The 14,429-nt window shown below is 35.5% G+C and overlaps 3 protein-coding genes across 7 annotated transcripts in view; 1 reads left to right on the top strand and 2 right to left on the bottom strand.

Annotated features, from left to right (window-relative positions):
• LOC100177694 overlaps positions 1–3,340 on the top strand; it is a 9,153-nt gene extending 5,813 nt beyond the window's left edge. For 3 of the 4 annotated variants that reach the window (XM_026836431.1, XM_026836430.1, XM_009861655.2), the window contains 5 exons: positions 320–420; positions 874–986; positions 1,495–1,635; positions 2,003–2,217; positions 2,698–3,340. In XM_026836431.1, the coding sequence (XP_026692232.1) occupies positions 320–420; positions 874–986; positions 1,495–1,635; positions 2,003–2,217; positions 2,698–2,770 (643 nt within the window). In that variant the 3' untranslated portion in view covers positions 2,771–3,340. Of the gene's footprint in view, positions 1–319; positions 421–873; positions 987–1,494; positions 1,636–1,743; positions 1,953–2,002; positions 2,218–2,697 lie in introns of those variants that run through there. The other variant, XM_002125148.4, reaches the window with a different exon arrangement.
• A 656-nt stretch (positions 3,341–3,996) lies between these two features.
• Positions 3,997–8,418, bottom strand: LOC101243430 (doublesex- and mab-3-related transcription factor A2-like). Its single transcript, XM_004226545.3, has 3 exons — positions 8,005–8,418; positions 7,656–7,803; positions 3,997–6,929 (listed from the first exon to the last, which is right to left on the bottom strand). The coding sequence occupies exons 1-3, from the start codon at positions 8,185–8,187 to the stop codon at positions 6,235–6,237; spliced, it is 1,026 nt and encodes a 341-aa protein (XP_004226593.1). The 5' UTR covers positions 8,188–8,418; the 3' UTR covers positions 3,997–6,234.
• Positions 8,419–10,540: 2,122 nt separating this feature from the next.
• vdr-b (nuclear receptor VDR-b) overlaps positions 10,541–14,429 on the bottom strand; it is a gene marked incomplete in the record, with an annotated part of 9,160 nt that continues 5,271 nt past the window's right edge. Inside the window, 7 exon segments of one of the 2 annotated variants that reach the window (XM_026836222.1) lie at positions 10,541–11,419; positions 11,708–11,854; positions 12,480–12,630; positions 12,848–12,948; positions 13,261–13,379; positions 13,719–13,749; positions 14,231–14,296. In XM_026836222.1, the coding sequence (XP_026692023.1) occupies positions 11,261–11,419; positions 11,708–11,854; positions 12,480–12,630; positions 12,848–12,948; positions 13,261–13,379; positions 13,719–13,749; positions 14,231–14,296 (774 nt within the window). 2 annotated transcript variants of the gene reach the window in all.

Here is a 14,429-nt window from a genome sequence, read left to right as displayed (position 1 = left end):
GCATATAGAAAATACTCAGTGCTTTCAGCTGATATTTAAAGTATTGATAAATGATAACAATGCAAAAAATATCATTGTACACGTACATTACAAACTCTGGAATAGACCAACTTGGTCTAAATCCCAGGTCCTATGTTGTGTCTCGCTGTAGACCCATATCTTGACACCCACATATTATAGGATGCATTATAAATTTTAAGTTTAGCTGATTTTTTTGCTTTGACCCCAATCCATTTGCTTGTTGGTACTTCATGTGTTGAAAAATTCTACAAAACAAAAATTGTAAAATATTATACAGTCACATTCAGTTTTATCACAGACTCCCCCCTTCTGTTCTTCCGAAAGATCTTGAGATGTTGAAGCAAGAAGTTAATGAATTGTATCGAGAATATGATAATCAAAATCAACAGTTAAATAAAAGTATGTATGTTATGAAGTAAATGTTATTTTAATTAATCATTTTTCTTCCTGTTCCTTTGTGTGCCTCTTTTCCGATTTTAGGTTAACTGTATGTAAACTACTATATACAACATAGTTAAGAAAATGATAGGAGCACAAAATCTGAGCATTCGCCAACGCAATGCTTAAATCTTTGGGCAAAATACTTAACAGTAATTGGCCCAACCACCATTGGTTGCCTAAATTTTCAGCCATATAAAAAACTACAACCACCAACAAATTTTCATTTGTGTTGGGCAAATCAGCGTATAAAGTAGAACACTTATGTTATAATGTTTACAGTTGCCGCACTACAATGTTTACAGTTGCCGTGCGGTATAATTAAGTAAAATTAATTCATTTAGTTACAAATGTTTATAGGTCATTGCAATTGTGTACAATGTAGATTGCAGACCACCATACATTTTATTGTAGGTATACAAGTAGAGGAGTTCCAGCATGCAGAGAGCTCAGAAAACATTGAAAATACTAGATTCAATCCTACAGATAGCCAGGATAACTTGTTTGCTGGCGCTTGTAGCAAACAGGTAAATGTGAAATATTGACACTACTACAAACCAAAACAAATATTGTTTATGCTTTTAAAAGTTTGTCTTATGGTAATACATTGGACAGTAATTACAAAAGTTTTAATCGGAGGTGCGTGGTACTTTTAAATACGCTGGTATATAAAATTCTCATATACAAATGGTAAACATAAGCACTTCGTTTTGTTATGGTTTCTAATGTATTAAACATACTTTTCTGCACATTCTTTTATATAGGTAAAATAAGGCTCATAAAAAATACTTTTTTGACATAAGTTGAATAAATAAATGAATGAATACCACTTATTTATCATTGAGTGGCATGGAATTAATACAAAAAGGTGCCTTATTTCACCTACCTTATTTCTGCTTATATTCCATCACTTATGTAACACATAACCACAGTAGTGGCAGTATCAAACTGTAACCCACTGCTGTTACTTTTTACCTATTCCCCTTTTTGGCATTCATTCCTTTTGAAATTTCATTAATCGTTTTAAATATACAGTTACCGCCTTCTAAATGCATTGGAGAGGGGATACAACCTGAAGATGGGAAAATGGAAAGACAGCAAGATTATTTTCCTTTATCTGGATACAATTGTAACACCATCACGATTGTATACACCTTTAAAGGAGGTATCCAGGATGTAAGTCACACTTAGAATCATTCTTTGTTTCACTTTTTATACAAAAAAGTTATATTAGGAAAATGCTTGTGGTCTTTGAAATATATTTTGACAATGATTATATAACAGATGTATTTGTTGCTTTGCTGAGTCATGGAATTACTGAATGTGTTTACGATATTCGTCATGTGACATCAAAGATTGGTTTTGTTCTCTGCTGTATTTCGTCAATATTTCTGATTGACTCACATATTAATAAATGTTGTATCTGAACACTTATGTTACAACTGCGCTCACCTTTTTAAATGAGAATAAATAAATGGCATTCACACACCAAATAAATTTCTTAATGCTTTCAGAATGAGCAGTTCTACATTAACTTTTGCAGAAATCCCATCCTGCACCTGGTAAAACATACAATGGCTGTACTGAGACAGCTTACTTGCCAGATAACTCTGAAGGACAATCTGTATATCGGCTGCTACATAAAGCTTTCCAAGAAGGTTTCACTTTTGGGGTTGGCATGTGTGAAACATCTAAGCAGTATAGAGTTATGTTTAAGGACATACCTCATAAAACAAACCCAACAGGAGGGAAAGAACGGTATGTTAATATTCTTACATGTAAGATTTGAGTTTTAGAGAAAACGATCTTGGTGTGACATTTCTAAGGTATATTTTAGGAACAACTTTATGGATCCATAAGATGTGTGTTGCCTTTGTTTTCCTTATAACCGCAAACACAACAGATGATTAGAAATAACATGCTGACCGCTGTTTACAATTATTTAAAGTGGTCTACTTTTGTTTGAATGGATAAATAAAAACATATTTATCCTCGAGTGGTGAGGCAGTGACCATTGTTGTCATTATAACATAGGATTTTTTAACATCCTGCCCAAAAAACGCCAAAAATGGTTAGAATAACGAGCCTTAAACCCATATTCACGTGTATTGTGTCACAGCACCTTACACGTTTACCTATATCATATCATAGTGTCTGTTGTTTGACGTTTTATTGTAACTGCACATTTGAAATTTAAGTTGCGTAATTATGTTAGGCATATGCTTATTTTGTTTTCAGTGATGGATATCCTGATACCAATTACATGACAGAAGTTTTAGATGCTTTGCGGAGTTATGGAATTACTGAATGAGTTTACATTACTTCTCACTCATGGGGCATCAAAGATTGGTTTTGCTCTATGCTGTAGTTTCATATTCCATACAAAATTCGTATATTAAAAAGCGTGTATGTATTTTTACTATGTCCAACAATATTGTCTTGGTTGGTCATGCTGTTGATTTAAAATTTGGAAAGAGGTTTCCATGCTAAAAAAAATATATTTTTTTAAGATCTTTAGTTTTCCAAAAAGTTTTGTAACCTATGTATATCTAACTATACACTATTTATAATGAACAGATAAGCCCCTGATCAATACTTAGGCTCATGTATTTAAACATGGTTTTAAAAACCTAATATATATGTATATACTATTCATTGCCTGAATAACTTATGCATTTAACACTGATATTGAACTAATGCAATCAAACGATTTGCACTAATGTATCTTGTGCATAAAACAGAAATATATATATATACATATTCTGTTATATATATTATATATATATGTGTGTATATATGTAAATGTGTCTAATATGTACACATGTATGTTACTGAGTTACTACCGAACGCATTGAAATTTACTTCCCGCTTTGTAATTATTGATTACATGTTGAATAGGTTTTTATAAACTATGGTTTATATAACTGAGATTAAGAATTCAGGTAGAAAAGATCATGGCCAAGAAAAAATAGAAAAAGATTAACTCTTAGACAAAAAAATGTATGACTACTTACAAACTGAATAAACTTGCGAGATATTACCATAGACTTAGACAGCTTAGGTTTATGATATAGTAGGGTGAGGAAAGACGGGACACCTGTTCATTCTATTTTCTCGTCCAATTTGGTAGTAAGCAAAAACATTCATCTCCACAACCCCCAAACACGTTATTAATTGTTTAAAACACGATCAGGATAATTGGATATTATGTGGTAAAAGTGCCCCATCTTTCCCCACCATACTGTATTACTAACTTGGCAGTAGACTAAACAAAGAATATTTAGGGAATTACGACCGTAGCCTCCGGACTGTAAAGAGCGTTTTATTGTTAAAAACTCGATCAGGAACGAACCAAGAATAACTAGGCTTTAAACCAGTGTGTACGTTGAAAAACGGGATAAAAATATGTTCCGTATTCCCCAACCCTACTATATTAGAATATCTATAGGAGACACCATACGAAAGTACCGTTTTTCTATTGTTCTAATTTTAATAAACAAGAATATCAACAGTTTGTCGTTTCAAGAAGTAGTAGGTTATTTAGAAGTAGTAATTTATTCAACCGCACGGTGGTAGCATTGAGTCCAAATTTGCCCAGCTTTAAGCTGACGATAAACCGCAAACTGTCGGTGTTTGCTCAATGTATTCTTCATCATGTTTCAACCGTCACAGAGGGATCAGTGACGTGACAATAATGATTTCCATTCACAACGATATTTTCGTCGGGCCGAACATGAAAGGCACCGACCGCGTGCGGGTGGAGATAGTTTAACAATTAATCGCACTGTTTGCCAAGGAATGGATCCTATAGTTGCAATGACGGACTCCCAAGACGGATCGTCTATTGTTCGGTATTTGCCAAACCCCAGTAATTGTCCCCGTCGTCGATATATCTTTTCGTCGCTGGGCGTTATCGCGTTATTGCACCGACACTCACAGATAAAATCGTCTTCACAGTCGTTGGAAACCAGTTTTTGTTTACAACATTTAATTGTCTTCGAGCGAGCGGTTTTGTTCGGCGGTTATTCGTCCTGCTAGTGTAAACGTGTCCGAATCTTGCTTCATTTCCTTCCCCAATTCATTATCCCGTCCTCGATACCTGTTGTTTGCTCATATTTGTGGATTTTATCACTTCGCACATTAGCGAAATAACCAGTGGTTCCACAGTGTTGCCGAATATTTAACTTTGATGTTTCAATATTCCGGTTAATTGACGCTCGGGCACCGTGTTCAAGTAGCATGATGGTGCTCATGTTAAAGAGGATGCGACCAGTGCAAACAAAGGCGCTGAAGAACAAAGCGACTTGTAAGGCGGCGAAATTAGCTGAAAACTTTCGACGTGTATCTTTCCCGGGTGGCTGCGCCCTCCACCAGCACTTCAGGGGGCTCGAGAAACTTTCGCAACAAATCTAAGATTTAAACTAATTATGCAATCGATTTATTTTGTTGCCCCGTGAACTTTTCTGCTACCACGCGAAAGTTTTAAAGTTGTTATAACAAATATTTCCGACGTATTAACAAACAAACTAAAATCACTACAAAAAGTTGTTTTTTTATTATTTCTTTTATTTAAGGTGTTTAACCAAAAATAGTATATATGTTAATTTATCTTTTTAAATTACATGGAATTAATTATGTTGATGTGAGTAACCTGCTATAGCACTCTAAATCAAATCATTGTTCCTCGACACCTACTTTCATACCGAGAATTTAAATTATCGTTTGGAAAATTGGATTCTCGTCTTTCCAAACGACCTGGGACTACAAGGGGGTGTAACATTACGCTGGCATCTTTGGATACATAATGGTAGACGCACTCCATCCGATACATTAGATGAAGTTTCACTTTGTGCCGCGGTCGCCTAACCCCGCTAAAGGACATTGCCGATTTGAAACAGGACACTTTTTGTTACATAAACAATCATCGCTTTGTTGCTTGTGTTTTGAACAGATTTTCACATGATCAATACAACAAAAATGGCTTTGCAAAATGAAGAAGAGTCACGAAGAAAGTCCAATATATAAGGGTGGGGGAAGATGGAACACCGCAACCGCAGAGACCGTTGTTAATTGTAAAAAAACACGATAAGGATATTTGTTTATTATGTGCTAAATGTGTCCCGTGTTTCCCCACCTTACTATACTTTATTATATTTTATAAATAAGCGATGCAAAAGTTATTAAAATGTGACTCCAGCCGCGCTGGCTTTTCGCTTAATTTCTCTCAATATTTGATCGACTCGCTAGTGAATAGAGACACCTGCAAACTCGTTACAAGCTCTCCATCCATCAAAGCTTTTACAAAAGATCTCTGCGACTTGCTCAAACAAAACGCCGGGAACCCAACAAGCCTTACAAAGGAAGCTCGACGAGCTAAAGAGGTCGAATGCACGTCGACGACAGTTTGTTTCTTAACCGGCTATAAATTATACAATCTTTCGAGCCAAATTGATATTTTTGGTTGTTTCCGTGGGGAGAAAGTAACGCCTGGAAAGCGAATAATGGTGTGGTTGTCATTCGTTCCCGCGAAAATATTTGACAAGATCAAAGAACTAGAATGAGTCAGAAAATCAGCATAGGTATATTTTACTCGATTTGAAAATTAAATAAATTACACCATGATATTTTATTGTCATCATCAGCGAACTACATTGTAATTTGAATTTATGAAACACAAACGTCACCGTAAGTCGTGGTTGCCCACAAACACAAACGTCATCGTAAGTCGTGGTGTTGTTTACAACTTTTAGGTTTTACCTCTATGGGGACATGCAGTCACGTAGTTGGGCTTCCAATGGATGGCGATAATTTGGTGTTTAGTGGGTAAAACGGAAAGTAAAATGGGTTTGGGGTTACCCCACCGCTAAAATTTTGACCCAATGGAAAAGTGGGGTTAGGAGGGAAGCCTCGGAACAATGTTTCGGCAGAAAGATTCGGGAAAATGGAGGAATTAAAAATGGACGAAGCCAAATTCATGGGGTTAGGGGGGTTTCCCACAACCGTTCTCGATAAAGGAGAGTTCAGTGCGAGGTTAGGGGATTTTTTTGCTTCAAGGGAGCTGAATGCTGATTGGTCGGATTTCCATACTGGTAGCCGTTCATTCGGGGCATGTCGTTTGAACTCAGAGTTTGGGGTGGATAGTTTTCGTTTTCGCGAATCTGGTGGAGGGGAAGGGGTTTTGGATGGTGGACTCGCGGTAGCTGGTTCGTTCACCGACAGAAAATGTTCGATCGCCTTTACTGTATCGCCGTTACAACCTTGTAGTACAAGCTCCAATACTGATCGTTTCTGTTGCGGAAACAGTCGAGTCAGAATCTCAAGGTGGCTTAGTTTTCCAGGTCGGAACGAAGATGCCATGGCGTGTGCGATGTTAATGCTGGCTTCTGACGACACCACAGCGTTCTCGTCTTCTCTTTCGTTTACCGAAGAGTCGATAGCGACTTCTTCGTCATCGCTTCTACCAGTGGAATCTATTGAAATATATACATTTATATAAAACGATTAAAAAACGTTTGGGAATTGTATAGCACGATATAACATTCCAGCAAAGTTTAAACTAAATCATACATATTCTCGCTTGGGGTATATAGAACACCAGTCAGCGCCATTTAGTTTTATTAAGTCAATCAAAATATAATCAAAAAGACACGCGGGCCAGTAAAACAAGTTAAAAGTACATACCAATGAAAAATCAAAATGTGTGTATATGAATAGAAATGCGCAAATGTGATTCAAAGTTACCACCAAAGTTTTAAACAATGAAAAAGACAGGAGACAAAAAAAACGCAAATTCAACCGCTATAGTAAAAAACAAATTCGACCGTAAAACAATACATGCGATTTTCAATAAGAAAAGGTGTGACTCAGTGCTTTTCCTTTTTGAATGTATTAAAATTAGTAAAATATAGACTTTATATTGTTGTAATATTTCTCATCGTAAATTCCATGCCTTTTCGCACGGCCGATTTCTTTTTACCGCAGGGTGTTTTTAACGCGTTTTTTTCAAAACCTGTTTATTTATTTATACTTTTGTGATAATTTGAGAGATAAATCAGATTTGAGCATCTCTATCCGTATACAAGTTTTCTTTTGTTTACCCCTTTAAGATGTTTAATTATCTCCATTCTGCTTAACATTTAAGGTCAAACAGTGAAAATAAATACGCAATCTGAACAATATTTAAACAACCATTTTACTTTTTTCATCTCCAACGTTTGTAGCTTCGTGTGTGGGGAAAACAGGTCCAGCAGGAAGATAACTTCCCGGTAAGGATGTCGGAACGTTAACCGCTCGTAGACCAAGAGCAATTGCGTCCTCGGCTGCTTGCTGTCTCTTCAAGGCGACCTAAAATGTAAGTTTTATAATGACGAAACAAAAAAAACAAATAAAACTTTAAAATTCTGGATTTTTTTTCCAAAAAAATGTCAAGAATATTTTTAAATGCCGTTCGTTAAGTAAAATACAAATGTAAGCTGGTTAAACTTTCCCCAAACAATCGTATAATTTTGCTATGGATTTGCTTTGTAAATAAATAACAAATCGTACCTGAGCCGCCATGACTTTCTGTCGCTCTGCTATAAGATTGCATTTCGCGCATGCGCAATCTCTGTACGGGCAATGTCGCTTGTGCCCCTTTAACCAGGATATCATCCCATGGTTTCGACATCTGGCACATTTTGGTTTTCTGGCTCCTTTCTCTGTGGTCGGGTAATTAATGATACCATTCATATTTGCTTGTCTTCTGACTTTCAGCAGTAATTTATAACTGTTTTTAAACTTTACGTCATAGAAAAAATAAATGTAATTAAAATATCATCCTTTTTGTAATGAAGCAGTTGTAATAAAATGTAATAAAAGTTTTTGGTCGAAAGTTTATAAGTCCTCGGCAAGCGGTATTTATTCAATTTAACCGAAGAAGCTTTGGTATATCAGCAGCATATTAGCTTTCCCCTTTTCCACTTCGCAAACATAACGAAAAAAAGGATAGGTCGAAATTTCAAATATTCGTAACCGATGAAAGGATTTACTGGAATAAATCTCCCTCCAAATATGAAGAAATAAACATAAATGCTTTGATAAATTTTAATATCTAATTTACGTACATCAAATACACAACTTGACTATTGTTTCGGCTGAACTTACCCCGCTTGCGAATTAATTATCGGATAATTGGGCTATCGGATTCTTAATTGACAGTAAGCTCGAGCGCGTTTCAAACCGACTTTCTTGTGTTTAGTAACCAGACAAGACAAGTATCCAAAACACGAGCTACAAAACGCGAGGGCAGGCAAGTATCTGTTACCAAAATACCAGCCCCGACTCCCCGGGACCCAACAGACCACAAAAGAACAAAAGCTTCCAATGTTTAAGCACAATTCTTTTCATCTTAAACTGAAGGGTTCGTGATATATGATCTTTATGCCGTGTTTTTAATCAACGTTCGGCAAACTGGGCGGGATTGGTGACTTTTGTATCAAACAAGATTCCATTTGTTCCGTCACAATTACCAGTATCTAATTCATCCTAACGATTCTAACAAAACGCCAGCAAATGCTCAGGAAGCAAAACATCACTATTAAAATACCCGCAATATTTTTTTGAAGTAAAATGAAAATCGATCAAGGTTTTTTATCGGGTCGTTATTACTAGTTTCAAGTTCTGTTAATTAGGGTAAACAAGATTGTGGCTCACTGAGAAATGTGCACACGTTAGAATGAAAACATGTAGAGTTGCTATATCTGGAATAGTGTACCCGTAAAAATACGAACACGCAAAAACGCGTACTTATAAAATGACGTAGGTCTATACACGTAAAGTCACGTGTATTAAAGGTTGCGCACTAAGCACAGTTCAACTTGTACGAGATAGAAGAGCACAATTTCATTTCCTGCACCTTGAGATTAAAGTTAGTGCCCCAAACGATATGCACAGATTGTACTAAACACGTTGTGAAATATAGTAGGGTGAGGAAAGATTACTGTCAAATGATTCGTGTAAATAGGGACCCACTGCCCTCAGCACATAACAGTAGAATTATTTTTTCTCAAGCACTTTTTTATTAAATAACAAGCAACAGTACGAGGAAGAGAATTATCCACAACAATAGTACATCATGACCAACAGACTACACTCTACAGGTTATATAAGTACGCGATGTCATTATTTTAAAACAACGTATTATTAAGATCAGTGTCGCCCCCTTACGGCCAGCCTTTTATAATCGTTTTAAAAATATAGGGATCGTAATAAATAAATGTAAATGAATGAATTATCTTTGCGTGACTGGAAATGACATTCGTTACAACACGGGTGTACTGTCTCATACACCTTGTTCGAGCTTACGAGTTTCCACGTATTTATCTTTGTGAATGATAGTTTTTCTGTATTGTTGGCAATTTTAGACCACCTATACCCTTTTTGCATGGTCACTTTTTTTACTCGCAAAAACAAAGTTAACACGCATAACGTCATAAGCGTTTGCGAGTAAATATGCGAGTACTTAACGCGCATAAAAGTGACCATGCAAAAAGGGTACTATTAGTAACCACTTAGTTGGGTACAATTGCCGTTAAAAGGACAGAAACTGTTTTGTGGTTTGAAACTTTGGTGGTATACCTTTAGATCACATTTAAGCATTTCTATCAATACACAAATTCTAATTTTTCGTTGGTAGGTCCCATTAGGTGCCTTGCCTAAGGAGGCATACGCCCACAATGGTTGCAACGATTCCCCCGGGTTATAGGCAGGCGTGCTATACCGTGAGCCAGACGATGACGCTCATTTAGCCTAGGGTAGACCGGTAACGACAGTTTCTACGACACGGGACCCTGTTTTAAACACGAGTTATTGTTTAAAACCTGAATACTCGCAAAGCTACGTATGTGGTAACTGCCAAAGCAGACACGGGTGTATGAAGCAGAACACCTATGTTATAACGACTGCCGTTTCCCATCCAAGGTAAATAATTTACATTTATTCGAATGATTTCTGCAACGGTTTTCTTCAAATCTTTCTCGTTAAATATTCATTAAGATCGTTTAGTTTATTAACTATTAAGTTTATCAAAAGTAAAAACCAATAGTACTGCCAGAAATTGTTTTATTAGTAATATGCACAGGTGAGGTTAAGTGCGACGTTGGAACCGAACAGGAAATAGCAGGAACTCGAGAATTGCGGGCCGGGTGCAAAAGAACGCGGTATTGCTGCAGAAAAGCTCATCGACACAACGATTCGTACCGTTGCTATAATTAACGGAAGACATGAGGTAAGCTGCGAGCACCGATATTGTAAAACTATTTACAGCATTTAGTTGACTTAAAACGCAACCTGACCTAGTTCAACAAAAAGAATAAAAGCACAAAAGAAAAACACACACACACATATACATATAAATATGAAAAATTGGAAAGGCTTAAAGCAGAATCGCTATGGCTTGGCAGAATGATCGCATATACAGAAAATTCATGACATATTGGAAACTATAATACAAAAATTAAATCATGATTTTGAAATAAAACAAAATATTTAACGTCTTAAAATTGTTATCCAGAGGATTTTGTAAAAAAACTCGATAAAAAAATGTGTTTTTATCCAGAAGGATGGGGGAAGATGGGACACTTTTTAACTCTATTTTCTCGTCCAATTTAGTAGTAAACAAAGAAGATTCAAAGAAATATGAAACTATGTCCTCATGAGTCTCATAGACCGTTGTTAGTTGTTTAAAACACGATCAGGATATCTGGATATTATGTGTTAAAGGTGTCCCATCTTCCCCCACCCTACTATACAATAGACATCGTAATTAATCTTCATCATCTGCACTGTTGTTGACTTCCAAAATCAGAGGATTCATATCTTTTTCATTGGTTTGCTTGAGGGACATGATGTTTTGAGCGAATAGCATGTTGATGGTACGGAGGATAGGAAGAATGAGGAGCAGCTCACAATACATCGTACGAGCCTGTAAAAAGGAAGACTTGATTATGGAAGGTTGATGCTTTAATAATAGAATCTTTATAATTATTTGTGTTTTTTTTTCTCTGTTCTACTTTATGATGCGGTACAGTGTGGTATGTTGGAAGAATAGAAACTTATGATTTAGGCTTGAATTTGGCAGGTATTTATTAAATTTGTACCGATGTAAGTACTTTTAAGTTTAGACAAAAGAGGTTACACTAGAAAGAACTATGGAGGAAAACGGTTTAGTTAGAAGTGCTTATTTTAAGTACATAAAGTAACATTGTTTTACTTCGTTTGGTGGTTTGTGAGTGTATTCATATGCTTGTAATGTATTTGCAACACAATCCTGCATTTGTTCCACCTTTGCCTGGTCCTCTAATCCTGGTCTGTCAGGAGAGAAGAGAACCAATGCGAGAAGAAGGCAAATCTCTTCAACCTAAAAGAAAAAAGTTTCACAATTCTGTAAGAGGTGTTTCTTAAACTGGGGTAAATTTACCCCTAGGGGTACATTTTCCGTATTTAGGGGGTAAATGAGCCACCAATCAAAATCCGCATTTGTTGTCGGAACAGAAAAACTGTGCCAATCGTAGTACTTTACTAGACATTGAACAACTGGTTGCCAAAAAGCAAGCACATTCGTCGCATTAAATATGACCGATGTAATTAGTTGTTTTCGCTTTTTAGTAAATGAGCGCCACGTTAAATATTGGGGGTAAATCTGATAAGTATCTTTGTTAAAAGGGTAAAGCATACAAACAAGTTTAAGAACCATATAAGCAGTGTAAGGTATGCCATGTTAGGGGCATACCCAAAAAGAATCAAAATTAATATATTGATAGAAATGCTCAAGTGTGATGTAGAGGTGCCACAAAAGGTGAAAGAAAGGTTAATACCCAAGCATCTCGATTCATATACAAGTTTTCATTATTCATTAGAATGCCTTTTTAAGGTAAATGGTTTCTTGCAACACTGAATTCTGAAATTATCAAGGATTTACAACCAAAAGCAACCCAGGTTGAACATAGTGATCATGAGTTTTATAAATTACTAAAATCATTTACCTGCAGTTTCATTTTGCGCATTCGAATATGAAGACTGTTATATTTCTCAACAAACTCTTTGTTGCCTCCAGCTTGTAAAAAATCACTTGGCTTGTATTGAAACTTGTCGGACATGTACTTGTTCTCGTTGCATGAAAACGCAAAGTACGACCTTTGAACATCAACATTACTTCGTAATCGGTTTAAGGCAACAAAAACTATTTAAAGCCCTCTTTTTCGGCAGAGTGCTTTACTGTTAAACAAATACCCTATTGTGCAGTATGCATGGTGGCTTTATACACCTTTTAGCTGAAAGTTACCAGTTGATAGTTTTTAACCTTCTTGATTATTTTTTCCTTTTTATTTAATGGTATTTAAAGTAAAATCACCTCAGTACAAGCATCTCCAAACAACCCCCTCTCAGCAGAACAATCTGATCTACGATGGATAGTTGGACAAACTGTGGTATACCCTTGCAATAATCTATAACCTGAGTATTGTAAAATGGTTGTTAGCTATCCCTATAAGGATTGACATCATAAAATGCAAAAATGGCACCACATCCTTTTAAATTTAAAATAAAATCTAATGTTCTATCAATTACTAGCTCTTATAACCAAGTACAGAAAATGAATTTGGTTTGCAGCAAAAAAAGACAAGAAACATTATTTTAACAATTTAAAAAAAAAACTTTTGGTATTAGCTATTAAGCTGGCAACTGGAGAGCTTTGAACAGTGAATTACATGCAGTAAATCTAACAAAGGTCAGAACAAGTTTTTTTTAATTTAAAGTTAAGTTAACCTTCCGAATTCCCCATGTCATAATGTCACAGAAATGTTGGAAAAGTTGTTTAGCTTTAGAATCATCAGCAATGGAAAAGCCCTGACTTCTTAGTAACCCTCTTAGGTATGAAAGGTCACCTTTAAGTTAAAAATGAAGAAAAAAAAATAAAAGATGTTAAAAAAATCTATAAACTTAAAAAAAAACAATTGAAAAACATGTTAAAAGTATACAAACTATAAAAAACGTTAAAAAATATGTTGAAGGAGTTTTTGGTTTAAAGAAAGATTTAAAAAGATAGAACTGTAAACTTTTGAAATGAATCGTGGTTCTTGCGGTAATTGGACAACTCTGGCCTAAATCCAAATGTTCTTTGGGTGCCTTTCCATTGAACCTTACCCACATAGAATAAAGGTCAAACGAAAATGGGTAAATTGGCAAAAAATGCTGAAATAAAAGCATGAGATGTAATTGCTTACCTGAGTCTTCAGTTGTACTTTGTGCTTCAACCTAAAAGTAGTAAAAAAAAACAATTGGATTAAACATAGCTGTGCCAGCATGGAACAGTTGGAAAAAGTTTAGTATTCAGCTGATGTGATAAAAATTTTTTTTTTTATTTTACTACTAATCCGCACAAAACTAATGTTGACCAACTGCAACATCTATTAGATAATTTGTTGTCAACAACGGAAAATGAAAATTTGTGTAATAATAAAAAAGCTCATGCTAAGGTACAAAAGTTTCAAAAATGAAACAGCTTCTGAAAGAATGGTGCAAAAAACCTCTATGCAAAAAATTGGCTATGTGAGTTTCCAAATTACTGATTTTTTTCAGGTTTGGTATCATAAATTTAATTGAAATCAGCATTAACTGCTGTGTAATTAAACCCTGTCCATGCTTGTAGTTTTAGATTGAGTGCACAGATTCAGGTAAAGATTTAAATGTAAACCATATAAAGTTCTATTCATATATGTATGTGGATTGTACTTACTGCAGTTGCTGCATCCAATCCATTCGGGTTTTCCGTGTTATTTCCTATCTCCTGCTGGCCATCGTTAGAACCAGGCCTATAAACAATAAAAAATATTATGCCATGGAAATATAGTTCAGGGAAATGTAACGATTTTAACCAGTATTGTAGAATGGGAATTGAAATGTTAAAAATGTTTCTAATTAAACATAATTTGGAG

Source organism: Ciona intestinalis, chromosome 10, assembly GCF_000224145.3.
Source record: "Ciona intestinalis chromosome 10, KH, whole genome shotgun sequence".
Classification (NCBI taxonomy): domain Eukaryota; kingdom Metazoa; phylum Chordata; class Ascidiacea; order Phlebobranchia; family Cionidae; genus Ciona; species Ciona intestinalis.
Note: the sequence above shows the minus strand (reverse complement) of the source record. Positions and strands in the feature narration are given on the sequence as shown.

Bases quoted from the DNA above. Each gene is read 5' to 3' on its own strand.
- LOC101243430 (XM_004226545.3), bottom strand. From the start codon at position 8,187: ATGAATGGTATCATTAATTACCCGACCACAGAGAAAGGAGCCAGAAAA. The intron at 7,804-8,004 runs GTACGATTTGTT...CTTACATTTTAG, and splicing joins AGAAAGTCATGGCGGCTCAG to GTCGCCTTGAAGAGACAGCA. The intron at 6,930-7,655 runs GTAAAATGGTTG...ATATTTCAATAG, and splicing joins AAACGTTGGAGATGAAAAAA to ATTCCACTGGTAGAAGCGAT.